A 22,528-nucleotide genomic window follows, 5' to 3' on the forward strand; every position below is an offset into this window, starting at 1 on the left:
TATTGGTCACTGAACAGGATATGTTCTAATTATACCCATGAAGATTGCAGGTGCTTATGAAATGTTAACTCTGATGGTACGCAGTGCATTTGCAAGTGAGGACTGACAACAAATAAGATGGTTTAACTACAACATCTACAAGAGCTGGGAGCAATGTGTGTGAAATAGAATCTACAACTCGCACAAAGCCATTGCACTCCTTCCATTCCCTCCCCAAGAGACAGATGGGTAGAAAAATCACACAGACTGTGAACCTGTTGAACAACATCTACTTGCATGCTGGCAGCAGGGATTGATACTTAAATATGTAGATTAGCAAGACCTACTGTGGAATACATTTTCACTACCACACGGAGCCTTCTTTCATCTCCTTTTAACACAATGATTATAAGATTTTCAATGATGATTGCAGTGACAAGGGATGATGAGAAAGTAAAATAAAAATTCATTATCCTTTCCAAACACTTCATACTGTCTGCATACCTACACTTAAAAAATGGTACAGAAATTTGATTAACTTCAAACTTTTCCCAGAATAAAACATTCTGAAGTCTTTTACAAGGAAAATCTTAGATGAGGAAAGGAGATGACAGAAGACACTAGGTTGACTCTAGTGTAGTTTAGATAAATCCCTGGCTGAGGAAGGATAATAAACTCATTATGTGCTAAATGAGCTTCTGAAGAGCTTTGAGATCACAACAGGATAGTAATATTTGACATTGTTTCCAGACATTTCATCAGTGGCGTATTTTTAAATAGGAGAGATGTGAGAAGAAGAAATTTCTTTGAGACTGAAGGCACTATCATGAGTGTGATTCACTACCAGAAGGAGTTTCCAAAGGTTGCAAGAACTTGATATTTAGATGGAAGTTCAGAGGAAGAACTACAAACGCTGGTGAATTTCAGGCTTCTATAATTCTGCAATAGTTGACAAATATTCCTGAGAAACAACTGGTGAGAAAAGGAACTCAATTTATGCCTATGCTTTGATGGTCCTAGATGAAGAATTTCCATTTTTGCAATGAATGGGAGGCTTGAGGTTAATTGTCAAATTCTGAAGCAGCCAGCTCAGCTAATACGACCACTTCTAAAGAAGGAGCCAGAAGTCAATGGGTTAGATTTCCAGTTAACATGGCTAATGCAGACACTGAATATGGAATTCAGCTGTCCTAGGGAATGGCATATTTCCTTAAAACCTGAAAAGTACTACTGGAGAATCCCTGTCAAAGGGAAGATCAAACGAGACAGTCAGTTGCTAAATACAAGCAATGGAAAAATTACGTACATAATTCTAACGTACATAATTTGATTCACAGAGGGAACAACTAGTTCTAATGATAAATAACACAAATCAGCAATCCAGCCATGATGGGGTGCACAGAAAATTCTCTGCACCACAGAATTTGTAAATTATTTTTCATTGGGCTGTAGATACAACAACAGCAAGGACAGATAGTAAATAAATATTTATTGATATAACAATGCATTATTTTGCAAGCTTATAAATCAAACATTAACAGTACAATGATTTACATGTCCTTACTGCTTTATTTTATAAACATTAGTTCTCTCTTTGTGTCTATAAATAAAACAGAGTCTGCTCAGGTAGTTACTCAGATAAGTTATCTGATCCATGTCACTTTGCTTATACCAACACATGAAAGTACACTGTAAGTCAAGACCTTGCCTGCCAAAATAAGGCAACATTAATCTTCTCAAGAAAATTCTACAAACATGAGAAGGGTTTTACTTTGAGACATTAGATGAGATGTTGCAATACACAGCACCACGGCTCCCCAGCAGTGGTTACTATACTATTGCCTTAATAGTACCACTATCAGCTGGGAATCATTGTCACTGAGTGTCTTGGAAAAATTTATTGACGTTTTGGACATTTTGAGATTAGAGGAAGTAACTATGCATAGAAAAAAATGCATTTGATACATTTTTGATAAATTTATGAGGAAATATTCTGTGTCCCAAAGGACAAAAGAGGAAGACAGCAGAGTGATCTCAAAAACTTTCTTTCATTATGATTTCCCCTATGATTTTAATGCAAGGCAAACCAATTGGATCACTTGTATTTTTTTTAATTATCAAGGAATCACTGCATAGTGCTAGCACATGATGTTCAAATCTACTCAAAGGTACAATTTAATTGTCTTAGACTGAATAACCAAAACAACTGTAAATATCTTAAACAATATTTAGCATCAGGTAACTGTTTGGCTTTTATATGTGATAGCTGTACTGACAATAAGAAGTTTCGTGACGCTTACCTGGCTACATGATTAATTACAGGGGCAAAGTTCGTTGGTCCATAAAGCTGTACAGATTTTAGACTCCTGTAATATGCCTCCATTACACCATCAATTCCATGGCAGTATGGGTTTTGAGGATTTCCATTCTAATGAAAATAAGAAATGATTAATTGCTAAAAGTAATTACGAAGCAAAAATGACATAGGTTAGTGAACACTATCCAGTATTCATTTTAAATGGCAAATAACTAAGCATTCTAAGATCTATTTAGAAATTTTATTACAAATTCCCAATCTAAGTGCCATGGCTGGTTATGAGTGTTAACTGCCTAGGGAAGGAAGCAGCCTCATGTTATATACAGCCTGAGTCACTGGAACTGGTTTCTAGATACAAATACCATCTTAAGTGGAATTAAACAGTCTTTCTTACATCCAACAGTAACAGGCATTTACCTGTGTGGATTTAAGATATGAATTACAGGGTAGATGTAAAACTGGAATCCTGTTTAGAAACACAGTTCTGTCTCCATTATTTCTTATTTTTAAAATGTGAAATAAAGAAACAGTAGCCAGATACTGATGTTTATATACTGTGTAAGTAATAAGGCAAACTAAAAACTCTTCATTGTTTTGGTACAATGTTTCTGCACTGGAAAACTGATTTTAGACCTGGTTTAAACAGATGAAGAAAGGAACTTATCCTTTGGGAACACTGAAATGTCTGGGACAGTAAATCCTTTGGGTAAGCATTTTATTACCTATCTCTATAATGACTCTATAATGAGGATACCTATTTACAGATGATAATAAACACATATAAACTAAACTCCTGATTCGTGACCCATGTCAGGTCAGACAAATGAGTCATGTAAGTCTTCAAAACCTTCCAAATCACTTTACTGTCCTTCATGTTCCAACATCTCATTGGCTTAATTTGCCAGTATCTCCCTGAGAATCTAGAAAAGCAAAGGGTATTTTTCATGGAATTGATCTAGAACATTAAAAGAGAGTGCTGAAAACACAGCTTAGCATTAATTGAGACACCTCTATGTAAGTTTATATATGGAGGATGGTAAAAAAGACTGTTTTCTCCTCTGTAAACACATCACAATGCCTCATGAATTAACTGAATTTTAGAATCAACTTTTAAAACTAAGAGTAACTAGGTATAAGTTTGCTGTTTCAATAGCCTTAAGATTATATGTATCAATATATTTGAACTGGGTACGCAGAAGTGCAAAGAAAGTCTGTGATTAAAATGAATACCTGCAATTGCATCTGTTTTAAATTGCTAACCATGTGGAAAACCTTTCCTTGAGTTAAAACATGTGGCATTGTGTTCTACCACAAACTGACAGAAGAAATACACATCTACAATCACCAGTCTTCTTCCATGTCTTTGCTGCTAATTAAAACTTACCTGATATACCTACACTTGCTGTAATTCTGACAACTTTGTCCTACTTAGAGAAGAACAAAAACACTCAAAATAAGCAAGTAGATGAACAATTAAACTAATCAAAAGCATCAGTTATAATACATCAATCTTTCTGGAAAATCCTGTTTGATTTTAGGTTTGGAATTTAACTGGCATATGGACCAGTCTCAGATTTGTTCTTGTCACCTCAGCTTATAGTCCGTTTAGTTATCTCTATGTCTCTAAACTAGCAGCCTGTAAAAGACAAAGAGATTCCAGAAAATGAGATAGAACAATAATAGTAATAATGAAATATTATCTTGGTTCATGATTCACTTGCTTCTTAAGATAGACTAGCTCCAGTCTGAAGTCTCTCAAGCATCTTTTTCTCATGCTGCTACAGCTGAGGTTCAAGATGATTACTTTTCTTTATTACTAGTTTTGGCCTACAGGGACTCTGGATTTCTCTCAGTAACTTCACTATAAGGAAAAAATTTGAAACAGTCTTCAGACAGAAGAATTAGCCTATCCTTTGTTCTTTAATTGCCCAGTAATTGCTTAAAACTGCAACCTTAACATCTAAAATGTTTTTGTAGTAAAGAATTTAAACCAATATCTAAATATTTATTTACTTACCAGTGCAAATTCATGTGACACTCTTCCATCTGGAGGCAATCTAGCTCCAAATCCTAGAGCTGGGAACATTTTGTCACTATCATAGTCCTGAATTATTTCACCTACTGCTTTCAGTGCCATGCCATAAGCGTTCAGCTGATAGGGATTCATGTAGTGCAGTGAAGTAGGCTGTGAAGGGTTACCTGTGGAAGCAAGGATCAGATTTACTTTAAAACTGAATCACTTTAAAATTTTCTCTCTGAAAAATGACAGAAATCTAAGAAAGCAGAAATCAAAAAGAAAAGATCATGAAAATAAACCGAAATTATTTCCTATATACATAACTCTGGTTGGATCGGGTAAAAATGCAACATTCTGAATAGGCTAACAGTAGTAGCTGTAAACTCCTTCACCACTGAAAGGGCAGCAAGATACTGTGATTAAAACAGTGTCATTTTATAATATGATGAAATCTGTAAAAGTGTTATAACATTCTGAAAGCAGCTTTGGAGAAGGATCAAAACTTATTTCTGCTTCATTCTCACTCCACCTGAAACTCCTGTCTTTTGCCCCCAACAATGTTGTCTTCTCAGTTAGGCAGTTTTCTCCTAGCCATAATATGGAAACAAACAAACAAAAAATCATAGAGTGTCCAAATATCTGCAAATTGCTCCTACTGATTTGATTTTCTATGCAGCTCTTTCAGTTTTTATCTGTTCTGTTTGCCCTGCTTTTCTAGACAGGAATCAGCTTCTACTCTATTTTTCAGTAAAATGGAATCCTGATTCCAGGTGATGCCAAGCACACATTGAATCAATGAAGTTAAGTAGAATACTGATACAGATAGATACACATACATAGACTCAAAACTGAACACGACACATACACAAGATGATTATTTTTATTCTTACCATTTGAGGCTGTGAAATCAATAGCTACTGTGAAATTGATTTGGGTTCTGTAGAAAGAAGTAAATACAAATGTTATTAATGGCTTTACTGTTATGTGGAAAGGTGAACAAGAGATGGTAATGCTTTTTGTGGACAAACTGTAAGACACTAAGTTGCTATTACAGGAAATACAAGCTGAAAATACTCTTTCACAAGGTTCCAGACAAGAGTTAAAGAACATTACTAACACATTGAAACAGTTACATTGCTCCATCCTTTTTTGTTGTTTTTGAAAAAGAAAAATCTCTATCATTAATAATATTACTAACATCCATAAACACTGTTAATTCCTTGGACATATTTTAGCCCTAGTCATGGAAGATTGACAAGTAGGCTTTTACTGTTCTCCTCCTTTTCTTAATACTTAAAACTATCTTCAGTCAGAACATGTTTGAAATCATGCTATGCATAATATATTTGGAAATGCTATCATGGCTTTTGAAAGCGGATTTCTCTGAGTGAACATATTAAGGTAATTTTTGGAAGACAAAAGTAAAATGTGGAAGCAGGAATGTAAAGATCCGTATTTGGAGCGGTAGCTAAATAAAGCCATTACCATGCACATTTAGCATAGACTTATTGTCACAAAAAATAATCAGTACTAGACTTTTGCTGAGTGAAAATCTAATTAAACACAGTTCTGTTCTGAAACTTCCTTCAGCACAAAATTCTGTCGTTCTGGAGATAATCTCCTCAATAGCAAGACTCTGTCAGGAAAAGGAGTTCATATAAATCTGAAAATTGGCTTTTTGCTCAGAAAGAATCTTTTGCATCTTCTCCAGTTTCTGCCTCTCAGTATGTGCAACTATGAACATAATGACCAAATTAGCAAACGTTAAAGTTCTTTGAAAGTTACTGAACAGATTTAACTCATGCACATTTAGACTAAACATCAACTGACGCCCACCTTTATAGTAGTGGTTTTACTGCTCAAATAACCTGACATCTCAAAACACATGAAGAAATAGATGGTTATTAGGGGGACTCAATAAGGATTCACCAAGGAGAACTCCTGTTTGACCAACTCAGTAGCCTTCTATGAGAGTATAACTGTCTGACTAGATGAGGGGAGAGCAGCGGATGTCATCTACCTTGACCTCAGCAAGGCTTTTGACACTGTCTCCAATAACATCCTCATCAGAAAGCTCAGGCAGTGTGGCTTGGGTGAGTGGACAGTGAGGCAGATCAAGAGCTGGCTGAATGACAGAGCCCAGAGGGTGCTGATCAATGGCACAGAGTCGAGTTGGAGGCCTGTGGCCAAGGGAGTTCCACAGGGATCGGTTCTGGGGCCAGTCTTGTTCAACATCTTCATCAACGACCTGGATGAGGGGACAGAGTGTACCCTCAGCAAGTTGGCTGATGACACCAAACTGGGAGGACTAGCTGATTCCCCAGAAGGCTGTGCTGCCATTCAGTGGGATCTCAATCAGCTTGAGAGCTGGGCAGAGAGGAACCTCATGAGGTTCAACAAGGACAAGTGCAGAGCCCTGCATCTGGGAAGGAACAACCCCATGCACCAGTAAATGCTGGGGATTGACCTTCTGGAGAGCAGCAGAGAAAGACCTGAGAGTCCTGGTTGATAATAAACTAACCATGAGCCAGCAATGTGCCCTTGTGGCCAAGAAGGCCAATGGCATCCTGGGATGCATCAAGAAGAGTGTGGCCAGCTCCCACTGTTCCTACTCTGCTCTGATGAGGTCTGTTGAGGTTTAAAGTAGACACTCATATGTCCAATAGTTAAGGCATTTTGCAACCTAAATCTACTCTTCTATGTCACAAACATGTCTCTGAATATGATCTCACGGAAAGGAGACTTAAAAGCTTAAGTTACACAAGGTATCAGTGTCCTCTGAGGAAGGGAGTAATAAACTATGAAAAGTAAAAAAGAAAGAGTCAACTCTTGCGGTCAAGATTATAAAAATGTAATTAAATCTTTTTTTAACACAAAACTGTCTTTCAAAGAAACAATTAAACTTTAAATTAGTTCCATTGGAGAAAGTATTTTCAAAAGCAGTTGTACGGTTGTGAATATGTGTATTTTCTGTGAAAGAATGTTAAGGTGTTAATTTCTCTACTGTTTCTCGAGGACTGAAAAAATGAACCAGCTATAACTAAAAAAAATTAATCCAGGAAGGCTAATTGAATAGCTGTTTGTCACGAAAACAACAGATACAGCTCTTTGGAAGCCAAATGTGATGACTGGTAAGTAAATCTGGATGACATTTTAAGAAGTATTTTCATGGTAACATGTTATTCTAGGACAAAATTAAATGTAATGAATGTATCTGAAAGTCAACTGTCCTGTTTTCTGCTACATATTTATTTCTTTTTAACAGACTATTGCTAGGTTGTATCAAGTACACGTTATTAGGTTACTGCTATTATTAATATATTAACCTACATCCACAATAACTTTTAAAATAAGGTTATGGATTACTGTATTTTGTGTAAGGAACATTAGTTGGAAAATCATTAATTTAGAATAAGAAGTTTCAAAATGCAACAAAGCATACAAAATTTAAGTCTTTGAGACAAATTTAGGTACCTGATTAAATGATGAAAATTTAAAACTACATCAAGACAACAAAACATTGATACCTGGACAGGTGATTTTACCCCATACTGCCACAAGAAATGAAGACATTATCTTAAAAGGAACAGTAATCTTCACCTCACAGCCACAGAGTAGCTGTTTTGTTTGTTTCTTTGAGAGAGCAAGGTGAAATCTATCACCTTTATCAGCACTGATTTATATAAGGGAACAAACTAAGCCTGGACATAGCTTTTGACTCAGCTTGATAACATCTGTAATGATCAGTGTTTTAAAAACAGTATATTGGAAGGAAACATGAATTTTCTCCTGTGTCTTAAGAGGCTGTATCACCTCCATGGCATTTAAGTCCTCAGTTGTAGTTATTTTATAATCTCCCCTTTGCTGATGATTGCTTGGCCAAGTGCCATATCAACACAAAGACGACTTTTGTGATACAAGCTCTACAAGATCTTCCTCTTATATAGGCTTATTATTCCTTATTCTCCAAGGATACACAAAATATATGGTAAAGTCTCCAAAAAACATAGCAATAGCAGCCCTTACTTCATAACTATTCCTCATGCCAGGTGTCCTCAGAATACCGGATACGCATGCCATTACATTATACTCTGTACTGGTTGGGTGATAACAGCTGCTGTGAAAGGAGCTCTAAATCTCCATTCAGACCATCAATGATTCAATACAATTCAGTTAAAGATGCATGTCCAAAGCCCTTAGAACTCAAACAGCATGAGGGTGTTCATTTCCAGAAATCTGGATGCAGGTTAAGGCTTTTAACACTATGGGAAGAAAACATTTCCTCTTATATTCTACTAATCTAGGACAGAAGAGGTAACTTAAGACTTTTGAGTTGGAAAAGGATTCAGGTCCTGAATTTTATTCATTTACAAATGTCTAGAGTAATTTGTTAGCTCACTCCCTATTCTAATAAATCAAATAGGCTAGAAAATTCTGCACAGAAAGTTGTCTAAGTCTTGCACCTTTTTGGCTCCTATTTCCTCTCTTTCAGACAAAAACTGAGCAGATTATAAACCCAGTGTTTGACAGACATTCTTGTGAAGCAATGAAAAGCCCGCTAGTAAGATGGCACCACTTGATATAACATTCAGATGCAAAAGACATATCTACCACTTTCCTGCCATACCGCTATAAAATCCACTGTTATGTAGAAAAATGAAATTAGAATTTATGGATAAGCTTCTCCTTCATTCTTTAAAGCTCTTTAAAAAGAATAGGCATATTGGTGGGACTTATAATGGAATATCCCAATTAACTGATGCAGGCTTAAAATATAAACAAAATCAATACTGTAATCCCAATTTGTCGCAGTTAAAGCTGTCAAGATTTCCATTAAATCAATGTCAGTTCTAGACATCTCAAATCAATTACAATGAAAGTTCTGAACATGAAGCATGTCCTAAGAATTCATTTATGGAAGAACCAATATTGTGCCTACTGCAGAATCAGTGTTTTCTTCTCCATGGTTAACTTAAATGGAAGCAAAACAGAGAACGAGAAAAACAATTTTGGAGGGCATACTTGATGAGAAAACAAAGTGATTAATCACAAAAGTCTTCTCTTCCCTCTTCCTTCAAAATCTGTCAATTCAACTGCAACTGATACATAGCAGTATTAAATGAGATAAATGAAGAAAGAGAAAAGCTGAGAAAACAGCTCTGAGTCTCAGTCTTCTGGTCATGTTTACAAAATTGTATAGGTTGCAGAAAGAAAGGTAATATTTTATGTAAGTACTTCTACAGTTTTCACTGGCATGTACATAGAAATAACTGTATGAAGCACCAAACAATAGTCTATATAAAATAATTAAATGATCAGTAATACTGCTCATACTTTTAAGCACAGAGCATTCTACCGAATTATACTCTTTTTTATATAAAAGGGAGCAAAAATGCTTAAGCAATAATCATTAATATCACAATTTTCTTTGACTTGAAGAGTACAAAAACATCAGTAAGTACAACAAAGTATTACTTGTATGCAAAATTTCTATTATTTGTCTATAGAATGTAGGTAACTAGGTCTGATAACTTGTATTGTAACATCCCAGTGAGAGATGTTATAAACCACCCTAAAAAAGATTATATGTGCTCCAACTATGTTATTTTCCTTCTAAATTTACATATAAAACTTAATTACTTAGTTCCTCATACACACTTTTCTTGTAGAGATGAATTTTGAATGAATGGGGAATAAGATGGCTGTAACATGTACATACAACACAGTTCAGAGAACAAACAGCTGCTCTAGAGGCAAAACTATTTCTCTGTGCATTTGTGTATACATATGCTTCATTCAATACGAACTTCTGGCAAGAATGGATGGATGGTCATTTTCTACTTCTGTTAAAGTCCACAACAGGAATGTTACTGAGAAAGGTAACAGCAGTTCGAATAAAAGTAACTTGTTTCTCTAAAAAGATAGGATTCTCTACTGAAAACAAAACACTTGTACAAATCAGGAGGGCTCCACAAGAGATTGCCTGTTCAAACAGAAATCAACATCCAGAAACTTGATGCTCCAAGTACTCTTCTGTTATCTACAGTAGTTGTCTGTTACTCACAGTGATTCAAGCCAGGCACAACAAGCAATACAGATCACTGGAAATGGACTCAGAAACAAAGAAATAATTGGCAATCTATGTGCCTCGAGAATAGCTTGACAAGCAAATGTGCTGATAGAATTCTTGACAGCATACAGAATAAACATATTCTTAGATGTTAAAGATGCAGTAGAACCTTGACAGCGTGCCCATCTATATTTAGGAAGTTCTACCTTTGCTAAGCTGTAATAGATTCTAATGCAGTTGAAAACTGAATTAAATAAACTCTGAGGAGAAACTGTAGGATCCAAAGAGTGCAAACACAGACAAGTATTCCAGCAGCAATGTTTCCAGTTATCTGAACCAAACTAGAGGTAAGAATAGTAATTCTAGAAGAGCTTGATAGCTTGCAGTTCTGAAGCACCCTGGAACAAAAATGCAGGGATCTTCAGTGGACTAAAAAGCCTTTTAATGGCCCTCACCATTCGCTCTGCAACCTCCTGTGAATATCAGGAGCCAAATGAAAAAATATATTCAGACACCAAAGAGTGAGCAAATGAGCAAGTGGTATCACTAATTTCTCCAATGACACTAAATACAAATTTTATAGAAATTATGTCTATACCCATGTAAAAACCTTAACTAAGCATTCCCATTTTTAAGTACTATGCATAAAACATTCTTGTCAGGTTTAATCTTAATGAGCCAAAAGGGACAAGTTCTCTGTCGCTCAAGAGAGACAGAGAACTTCTGGAGAGAGTCCAGCGCAGGGCCATCGAGATGACCAGGGGACAGGAACATCTTTCATACGAGGAAAGGCTGTGGGAACTGGGGCTGTTTAGTCTGGAGAAGAGGAGACTGAGGGGGTTCTTATTAACATTTACAAATATATAAAGGGTGGGTATCAGGAGGTTGGGACATCTCTTTTTCTATAGTAGCTAGCAACAGGACAAGGGGTAATGGGATGAAGCTGGAACACAAAAAGTTCTGTTGAAATATAAGAAGAAACTGTTTTACAGTGAGAGTGACAGAGCAGTGGCACAGGCTGCCCAGGAAGGGCGTGGAATCTCCTTCCTTGGAGGTCTTCAAGATCCACCTGGACATGCTCCTATGCGACCTGATCTAGGTAGACCTGCTTCTGCAAGGTGGGTGGACTAGATGATCTCTAAAGGTCCCTTCCAACCCCTACCATTCTATGATTCTACAATTCTATGAAAAGACCCAGTATTTGGAGATTCATAACATTCTAAATTTAACCTTAGTGAAAATATTTATTTTCTTAGTTGGAGATTGAACGGCAGTGAATTTGGATTTTCTAACTTAAAGTTAACTGAGAGAACTAAAACATCAAAGAGGCTTTTTAGGTCTTAAGAGAAAAAAATACACTTTGAAGCAGCTCATGGGTCAGGGTCAACAGTTTGAAGCACATCTTAACAATGATCTATTAGCTCTGCAAATTAACAGTTCACTATGGAATACATCCTCAAATCACAGTTTTTCAAACCTTGAATGCAAAGGCAGTTGAGGTAGCTTACTGTCAGTATCTCTGTAGTTAAAAATTATGAATGAGGGAGTCCCTTTAACACGATGAACTTCAATGATGAATGTGTTAGGAATAAATCTTAATCACATTGTCATCTGCATGATTTCCAGTGTTGGGAACAAAGGCAAAATCCTACACTGCTACTGCCAAAACACAACACGGCTTCCTTTTTATTTCAGCTGAAGCCTGGTTAAAGACTGGCACAAAAAAAATAGTAACTTGATTCACCACAGATAATCAATACTCTAAAATAAAAATGAAATGTATATTCAGACAGTATGTCTTAAAAATCCACACTGAGTGCCTAGGAATGTATGACAAATCATTCTCAGCATTCGATCCCTTTTTCAGGAATGTTCTAGTGTAAGCCATTTGATGGTTGTGTCTCTACTTCCTTTTTTGGAAAAAGACCATTAAAGTGAATATGTTATAGATTTTGCATAATTATATATTGGAAAAAATGTCTTTGAAGGGGAAAGACTTTAAATAAATGCTGGTATTAAAGACAATAAAGGTCAGGGTAATCAGAAGAAATAAACCAGCATTTTATTGATAAAATAATCATAGAATCATAGAATGGTAAGGGTTGGAAGGGACCGTTAGAGTCCCCCCATGCAGAAGCAGGTTCATCTAGATCAGGTCGCATAGGAACATGTCCAGGCGGGTCTTGAAGACCTCCAAGGAAGGAGACTCCACAACCCCTCTGGGCAACTTGTTCCAGTATATTCCAATAATATATAGAGAATTCCCATTTGATTAATCCAGTTTTCACTGGCTGATCAAACGTCATTACCCAGTCTCAGGGTTTTAGTACCAACACCAATTCCAACATTATAAGCAAAGTTCCATAACTTGAGCCAATAACTATCTGCAGCCTTTATGGAGGAAAGCACAGCCTCTCCAATGAGCAAACAATACAGCTCTTTACAGATACTACTTGGAGTCACTGTATGCAAAGTACATCTACAAATTATTAGTGAATTACAACGAGAGTGTGAAAACAAGACAGGTTTGCTGCCAATCACATACCCGCCTTTAATATAGTCAAGGAACGAAACTTCTGTTTCAATTAGGAAGGAAAGCAATGTTACCTGAAAACAAATAAAAGAGAGTCAGATATAATTTGTCATTTCCCAGTTGAACAAGTAGAGACATAAGCACAGTGTCTTTGAAGCTCTATTCTAAAGACATAATTTCCTACAGTATTAGGGAAAAAAGATTAAAAATATATTAAGTCATTTCAATAGGCAGTTCTTGAAAACAAAGAGAGAAATCTGGAAGTCTACTACAATTGGTCTGGGTTTTTTCCTTGGTGTTTTTCTAAGCAAAAAGTAAGAGATGGAAAGATTATATTCAAGAGCAGGTTACCATGTGCATGTCTTCTGATCACTGTGCACTACATCTACACATCAATAGTAGAGGCTAGATGATAATGCATCTATTCTGAGTACTCCATTTAAACAATTTAATTACCATGATTTATGTCATTTCTCATCTCATATTAAAAGGGGTATTACTGATGCAACCTGAGAATGCAAAAACCTAGTAAATTACACATATATATAAAATATATATATTAAAAAAGAGGGAACATATTAAAAATGCAAAGATAATAAATGTCTTCAGTTTCTGCTTTTATGATTCAGAAATTATAGAGGTTCAAAACACAGAGTGTTTTTAAGGTACTACTGGTGTTACAAGTAATAACTCAAGTGGAAAAGTTACAGCATTTAAGATCTTCATATACATCACAGAACATTTATAAAGCAAAATAATTCCATCTAAATTACTTTCTTTTTATTTACAAAGTGACACAAAACACTCTCAAAACATAAGTGCACCAGACAGTCAGTGAAAATCGCTTAGGTAACTACTCAAAGCAAATTCACCGATAATAAGACAAGGAACAAAAAGGGCATATTAAGTTTGTCACAAAGTTTGATTTGCTTCCAACTGCAGCAAAATACAAAATCTGAAAATATTTCTATATTGTAAACTTGGACTCAGAATGAGATTACAGGTAGTAACTGGTTTGTATCCCACTTCCTCTGTCATGGATTCTTTGTGATTCTTAGTGACTTGCAGAGTTTAAAAATATCAAATTACCCTTCTAGTTGAGACCACAAGACCATAACAAAGATCTAATGGACTATCAGTCTTGCATATAAGACTGAAGTTTCTATGCACTGCCACACTGGACACTGTCATTACAGTGGTTCATCTGTTATTATAGTCATGCATCTTTTTCCTAATTAGTTTAAGCAAATGTTTTCAGTGAATTTTATTTTAAAAGGTGAAAAACAGAAACAGAAAACACCCTTCCAAAGTGGCCAAATATTTACTACAGTGCCTATCAATGTTTCAGGTTTTATATTGTGAATTTTAAATTTCACTACTTTACACGATTAGTTTTGTACAAAGCATTCTCAGTATGCAGACTGCCTGAACTTAAAATAACTCCTTAGGAAACAATGAATTGTGATGGTTATACATATACATATAAAGAAGTTTAAAAATACAAACACATAAATAAATAATATCTTAGATTAATAATGGGGAGAAGAAAAACAAAAATATATAGGCAAACGCACAGGAAACTGACAATGTGTAGAAATATAAGGGAAGCTTGAAGGACTAATAGAAGTAAGGGCAAATGGGGACAGACAGGACATGATACACAACAGAAATTACAAAACTAATAGATGAGAACACTGGTAGAGAAGGAAAGAAAGTTGTTAACAATTTTCTATTGGAAATCTCCATGCAATTTAAGACAAAGGATAACAAGATACAATTTATTTTGTCTGTCTAAACATGAGTAAAATATGTTCTTTGAAATGCAGACAGGTACATGTGAAGGTGTTAAAATACTTAGAACCAAACTCAATAGCAAAAGTGAACATGTAAATGCATTTTTTACTCTTCTGTACCCTAATTTCATATCTACAAATTTGAGTTCATTTACTTCTACTATTGATTTAAAATCAATTTTTGTAAGTCTATGACTCACTAATTTAGCATAATAGAGATTTATTTTAACATACTACATTGTAGTAAAAAGAGTGTGCAAGCAAAAAATAAGTTATCTAATGAATCAGATCTTGTACGATAAATTTTCATGGGCAAACTGCTTCTGTCTTTTACAGTTTGAAACAGAGGTACAAAATAAGAGTTTATGTTCCAGTAATGAACAGACTTATATAAGAGTGTGAGAGTGACAGAATATTCCTTCAAGGCCACAGTTCAGAACCCTACTGACTTCAGTGGAACTGTTCATGTGAAAAAAGCCCCACATGTTGAAAGTGTTTTCAAAAACATGTATCTGATTATGTTTTCAAATATACTGTTATTCAACATTAATCTTATTTGTTTGCCAGGATATGGGAGCTGAGAAAGTGCTGAAGGGAGTTATTTGCATTACTAGTTCATAAAATAGAACATGAAATAAGAATAAAAGGACATCTCAAACTATACTAACAGATATTTCAACATAAAATTACAAAAAACTCTATTGTTAATAAAAAATGTTGACTCTTTGGTTCAGCTAATATATTAGCTTTTACTGATGCTAGCTCAGCAACTAAACTTAAAAAGAAAACTGACTTTTAAAAGTGCAGATATGTTTCAGATGAAAATTAATAGTGTTCAGACCAATAATTTCAAGAATTTGACTGAAATTTTGGTATGACCAATTTTGGAAATCATTGGCAACTTAACAGCACCCATGCAGACAGCTTTCACCAGACTTCACATTGAAAAACAATCTGAAAAGAAGTGCTGTTTAACAGAAGGTTCTATTCTGATCCTGCTAAATTGCAAGTCAAATAACTGTTTCAAGAGAAAAAAGCTTCAAGTAGTATAACATATATTTACTTACTGTTCCAGAATTAACATATTTTTTCTTTTTTCCTTTTTTCTTTGGATTTATTACCTAGAAACACAAATAGAAATATTAAAGCAGTATTATTCATGATTTTGCATAAAGATAAGTGTTAAGATACTTGCAATGCAGAAAGCAGTCTATTTTCAGTGGAAGCTAAGCTTACTCGGCATGCTGTTTACTTATGCACCTCAAATACTGGGATATACATATATTTGAAAACAAGTGAATTCATCTTCACGGTACATGCTAGGTTGTTATTCACATTTGACAAATGTCTGGGACTGGGGCAACAGAGTTAAGAGTATTGATTAAATCTGAGTGCTCGGTGAAATACTTGTTTGAATTTTCACAAGATTCTGCATTTTTCTGCATTCTTGATTACAGTGTTTCAGTGTACTGTGTCACTACTTCTTCATCTCACAATGCAGTTCTTCACATCCCAATTAATCTGTTTCTATCTTCTCCTCAGCATTATCTGAGAAACATGAGAGTTGTTCTGCTCTTAGTTTCTCTATTTGGTGCAATGACAGGACCTGGCTGACAGGAAGAGCAACTGTGGAGTCAGATCATCCTGTGCCACGACAGGAACTAGGCAGTAATTTCATGAAAATGGCACAGACCACCACCTGACTGATGTACAGGAGTTCTAGAGGCTCAATGTGCTCTATAAACACAAGAATCTTCACAGAACTGGGCTACTAAATATTAAACAGTTTCCTTGAGTGTCTTGGAACCACAGCTATAAATTTTTCAGTGTAGCCACCAATACAAATTGTTTCCTCTGTGAATACCTACCCATTCAAAGGCAAGCCTCTGTCAGTTTCACAACAAAGATTAAAATGTAATCCTGATTTTTTGAGAATTGTACATGGAATTGGAAGCAAAACGTTATTTTGTTTGTTAGGTTGATCAACTAGCTCCTATATAACAAGGAAACTTACACCATTGTGGCTTACTGCCAAGTTTTACTGTAAACTACTCACAAACATTCTGTGAGTGACAAGAAATGAAATTACTCCCAGTTGAAATCTTAGTCACTTAACTGCTATAAAATATTTAAACATTTTTTTCTGAATATGGGAAAAACAGTAGTATATGTTTTCCAAAAATTCTCTCCCTCTTACCAAAATGAAAATGCATTTAAGGATCATATTCCTTGCAAAGCACAGAACAGCTGTGAATGTAAGGTTGAAATAAATAACTATCATTTGAGATCTTCTCAAACAAGCCAAATGAAAGGGACTCTTCCTTTCCCTCCAGCATGCCACACATCTGCTACAAAGCTTTTACTCCCTTACACATATGTAAGATCTTTAATACTGACAAAACCTCAAATAAATTGCCCCACCCCAAAGTAGTGTCTTGATCGGTGAGCAGTGGATGAAATCTGTGTAATAGTGGTTTATAAACAATGCCGCAATTCTTGTCGAAGCAGAATCTTACCCTGAAAGTTACTGCTGCTGACAGTTCCCCCTAAGAGGGGGATGAAGGTAACAGACTGTCTGCCTGCCCTGTGGGCCTTCATTCACAACTCTTCAGAATCTCATGGTCAGGCCTGACTTAGCAGCATGTTTCTTGCCAGCAGTCATTAAATGCCAAAAAAGAGATTAAATCGGAATATTCTGCTTCAGGTAACTTGACAATTGGCTTGTTAGGAATTGATAGGAAATGCGTTAGAGCTTGGAGTGAAATATCATGGGAAACAAGGCATTTACTTAGGATCAAAGATGAATTCAAAAAAAGCTTGTCTTGATCCTAGAATTCCAGATACTATCATTATTATAATATTTATGTGGAGTTTTTTCTTCCAATTTCAGATAACTTCATAAATAAACTAACATTATTTTAGCCTCTGAAAGTCTTACATCCCTGCAGAAACCTAGGAAGCTACAGGATCTCTAACGTATTAAAAAAGGCTAATTGAGAAGAGCAATGTTTCTCATCTGAGAATCTGGGATACTCACTCAAACACAGATTTCTCTACCTGCCTTGAGTCAGCTTGTATATGAAAAACAATTAAAAAAAGAATTTGCCTAGTCTCTTTTGTTCTGATATTACACAGACTGATCAAGTAGAAGCAGTACCAAAGTACAGAAGATTGCAATGTGGGAGACAAACATGAGATGCTCAGGAAATGTACACTACTGATGTGAATAAGATACTGATACCATATTTAGAAACTGCAAAATTACTTAAGATGTTATCATCTCACACAGTAATCTGTGCTGTGACACTACCAATAGGAAACTGCTGTAAATCACAGTAACTCTGGGGTTATCTTGGATCTAAAGAAAAAACTCCATGGCTTTCAGTCACCGTTGTCCTGCTTTGCACAACAGCAGCTTTGCTCATCTTCAAAATAAAGGCACAGCACATAAGTGGAGTGTCCTCCCTCCCTATCTTGCATCAGTGCTTGCTTAAACTAGTATCTATGTGACTGCCTATACTAGGAATATGAAATTTTTAAAAATACTCAAGTTTAATGGCAGTAGTCCAAGATGAATTAATGGATAACTTAAGGAATAACAAAGATCTCCACATCGTACAGAAAAAATAAAAATCTAGAAAAAAACAGGCTGTAGCCCACATAAGTTTGTCTTCTCATTTTAGCAAGAATATCTTTCCACGAGGAAGAAATAACACATTTTAATTTGGAGAGACACTGTGCATGTAAAATGCATGATGCTGGAATTCACAGTGCAAATGCAGAAGCTGACCTAAAACCCAGAAGAAAGTCTTAAGTATTTACTGAGAGACCTAAGAGGTCTTGAAACTGTCTACCAGGATAACCATGACTAACTGGTTTTGTCTTACATCTGAATCACCCTTCGGAGAAGCAGAGTGAAAGAATTTCCAGTCCTGGTATTGCATCAATGAAGATCTTGCAGCCAAACTGGTCAAGAGTTTCACCAATCTGGACATATGTGAGTCTAAATTCAAGAACAAGATCTCCTACCAGAATGGACAAAGTCCTCAAGACAGCTAGTCACGGAACCATCTCAAAGGTAACTACAGCTACAGTGAATCCACAAGTCATCAGGTAATATCACAAGTATTTGATCTGCCAAAGCATTATTAGACAGATACACTGTCTGGAAACTGTTAAAAAAAGCACAGCACATCAAAAAGTCTACCTATAAAGCACAGTTCTTTGGGTTCATGACTCCACACACTGAAGCACCAGATATGAACTCCATACTTGGACTATTCTAAGTTGTTCCATCCCTTAATTTCTCTGTCTTTACCTATAGAAACACCTTGAGACAATAAACACAGCACAGACTGCACCTTGCTTAACCAGTAACTTTCTTGTGTTGTATGAATTCTTGTATACAGAAATCAAAGACAGAAAAAACACGTGAATAGAATTGACTGAGAAAGACAATAAAATAACAAAGTTGAAAATAAACCGAAGAAAGCTTTTTGAAAATCTCAGCATGTGAGGCTTTGAAAGACCTACAGAGCAAAACCTCAGATTCAGCACCTTAGAGAAATTGCAAGTATCTGACACAATGCATACACTTGGTCTGTGAGTGTGTGTGAGATGGAAGGCGCTAAAAGCTTTAACACAAATGGCTGGACATATGCAAACATAGGTGAAAATGCAATAGCATGTATTTTCACACAGGGGAACATACAGGTGTCTAGAATACAGGCACTATTTCCATGTGAAAACTGCTCCTCTTGAAGCCTTGCAGGGAGTACCTCCTTATGGCAACACTGCTCTCATTAAATAGACCACTGCTTCCAAATACCACCACCACCACATCATTATTGTGAGACAGCTGTGTGTTTTTGTGCAAATGCATCAAGAATGCCTATGATCAGAATGGTAAATGAGATGCTTAGGTACTGTTGTGTACCTAAGCTCTAGGCTACTGCCAGGTAAAAAAGAAATGGTAAACAGAAACACAGGGCAGTCAGGCAACTAGACGTACTCACCTATTACTGTATCACTGTAATTACTGTTAGGAGTTCTTGGCTTTAGTACACATACACAAAGGAGGTGGAACTTGAATCACTATACATTGTTTTACCATGGGAAACAAACCAATTATTTTAATTGGAATTCTAGAAGACAACTCCATGTACACAATGCAACATTTGACACCAACCTGGACAACACAGTATATGTGGACAGCATAGTGTAGGTAGACTTCCTAGTGCTAGAAGCAGAACTACCATATTATATCAGCATCAGAACTGACCATTAGACTGAGACAATCTAGGTAGAACTTACCATTCAGATGGAGTATAACTCACTGTACTGCTTCTAGCTAGGCAGCACATTCATCATATTTGAAGTTACAGTACTACACGCTGTTACCCACCGAAGATAAAGCTGAAGTGACCTAAGTTATGCATCAGAATAATGAGGCCACAAAACTGAAAATTAAATTTCTTGGATCTAGAAAAAAACTTAAGCTGAAGTTATAAACTGACACTTCTTACTGACAAAAATGTAACTTAAATCTTTTGCTCCTATTGCCTCTCCTTATTTAACACATTTCTTAATCCAGACTGGGATTCCTCTGAGATGTTAATTTAAAAAATGAAGATTTAATGCAGGAGTCTTAATGCTTAGACTTTTAAGTGATTTTTTGTGCCCAAACTATGATAATTTTTAAAGGGAAGTTTGAAAAGAAGAAGAAAAATACCAAAAAATAGTCTCTTTATGATACTTCAAATTTGTGCATCTCAATTTTCACTTGCACAAAGTCATTGGTTGCTTCTGAGAACAAATTACAGCATCTTTTGAAGAGTCAGTAAGGTCTGATCTTGGGGAAAAAGGTTTACTTTTTGGGAAATCTCGATAATTTCATACTAAACTAAGAAAGAAGTCTTAAACTGGGGATTTACTATATCTGAAATAAGCAAGCCTGCACAAGTTTTGGCCATGGGGCCATGAGGAGAAATGAGAAGAGAAAAAAAGACTAAGAGGGAAAGTGAATGTAGTCTGCATTCACCTACAATACATGGTAAGGTCTTACCACAGTTAGAAATCATCTAACAATATAAAACCCTATAATATAATTTGACAACTCCCTGTCAATCCTAGTATCTGGCAGATAGAAATCCTAAACCAGAAATAGGATGCAAGTTTTTAAGCTAAGATGGTAACTGACCACATGAAAACTACCAACAGGTAAGCCAAATTCTCTGTCACTTGTAAGCTCTGTATAAAAATCCTAAAGGTTTTAGAGTTTTTACTTAAGATCAAATACATGGGACTGCACCTGATGTAGGAATCACCTGATAGTCTTTGAACAGGAGAAAATGTCATACAACACAGGTAACAGTTGTCAAAAGAAATAAATGACAAATTGTTCATACACAAATTGGAGTAGCCCAGTATTTGCTCCAAGTTATGTAGTATCAACCCAGCTGCTTGAGGTGCTCTTCTTGCCTTACCATAGCCCAGTGTGCATACACATACATACACATGCACTTTAAATCTGTTTCTGAAGCAACAATTTTAGACTCTCTGTTCCATTTTTTATAAAAGCAGAAATGTGAAATAATTTCAGACTTTGACAAGCACTGTGCAGATTTGACCAGTTTACCATGAAAATACTGGAAGTGTTCTCATTTATTTCCTGAAAGTGAGTAAATACAATACTTACCTCATACACATTGAACTGAGATTGCCCTCTTGACAGCTCCCTGTAACTTGTTGTGAATTCTCCAATGAAATCATGGCTGTATAAAAAAGAGTTTTCAAATCAAACATACGGCATCTAGTAATTTAAGCATGTATTACATCAGTTTAAGCAAATGAGAAGCACAGCCAGTATGAACTGACATCCAAGTAGGAGGCAATGGCAAAAGACATAATTTGCTTAAAAATCCTTATTTCTCCCTGTCTTGTGTGTTCACTCTATTAGTAGAAAAACTTTAGAGATTAAAGGTATTAGCTTAAATCTTTCTGATGGCTTTTGCTCAGCTTAGCTGCACAGTGAGGACTAGGTTGTAAATTAGTGTTCTGACCCCAATGCAATCTTACAGAACCTGAAAAACCAGATGGGTTATCAAGTACTATCACCATTTTTCTTACTGAACGACCACTGGCACAAGAGACTCTGAACTGTGTGTGAGACTATGTGAGATAAAGGGAGGTGCTAGGAGTGTGAAAGGAGTAATTGAAACCAGAAGAGACCAGTCCTACCAATTGGTGTAATGTGACATTGAATGATACTTTTAAGAAGACCCAAAGCTTATTTCAGCTGCTACATCTTCCCATTTGGGAGAAGAAAAACAGTTTTCCACGGCTACTCAGCTTATAGTACTAGACACCACTGGAAAGCAAACCATAACCTAACAGTAAAGCAGTCATTATTCAGCCTCTCCTTTTTAAATTCTATTCCTGCTCCAAGATTACATTCAACATTCTTGTGCTGTCATCCATGTTTTGAAAAGTGTTTTGTCAGCTTTTAACCAGGGGATGGCATGCTGCCAAGGAGCCACTCTGAGCAGGTGGCCGGGGTGGCCTGAAATTGCACTAGGGGAGGGGATATGAGGAGTAACTTCTTTCCTGAAAGGGCTGTCAGGCATTGGAACGGGCTGCCCAGGGAGGTGCTGGAGTCACCATCCCTGGAGGTGTTTAAGAGACAGGTGGTTATTGCACTTAGGGAAATGGTCCACTGGTTGACAGGGCTGGGACAAAGGCTGGACTCAGTGATCTTAAAGGTCTCTTCTGGCCAAAATAATTCTATGATTCTATTGGGAGTATAGTGGAAGAAGCATTG

At 36.1% G+C, this 22,528-nt stretch overlaps 1 protein-coding gene across 2 annotated transcripts in view; it reads right to left on the reverse strand.

The window, feature by feature from the left end:
• The window catches only part of CPNE8 (copine 8), a 99,864-nt gene that overhangs the window by 14,943 nt on the left and 62,393 nt on the right, over positions 1-22,528 (reverse strand). For both annotated transcript variants that reach the window (XR_009820884.1, XM_062018579.1), the window contains exons 11-16: positions 21,407-21,482; positions 15,777-15,830; positions 12,929-12,990; positions 5,204-5,250; positions 4,314-4,495; positions 2,280-2,407 (exon numbers count right to left, since the gene is read on the reverse strand). Coding sequence is in view for 1 of the 2 variants with exons in the window: in XM_062018579.1 (XP_061874563.1) it covers positions 2,280-2,407; positions 4,314-4,495; positions 5,204-5,250; positions 12,929-12,990; positions 15,777-15,830; positions 21,407-21,482 (549 nt within the window). In the remaining variant the exon portion in view is untranslated. The remainder of the gene's footprint in view (positions 1-2,279; positions 2,408-4,313; positions 4,496-5,203; positions 5,251-12,928; positions 12,991-15,776; positions 15,831-21,406; positions 21,483-22,528) is intronic.

The sequence above is a fragment of the Colius striatus genome, chromosome 1, assembly GCF_028858725.1.
Source record: "Colius striatus isolate bColStr4 chromosome 1, bColStr4.1.hap1, whole genome shotgun sequence".
Lineage (NCBI taxonomy): Eukaryota > Metazoa > Chordata > Aves > Coliiformes > Coliidae > Colius > Colius striatus.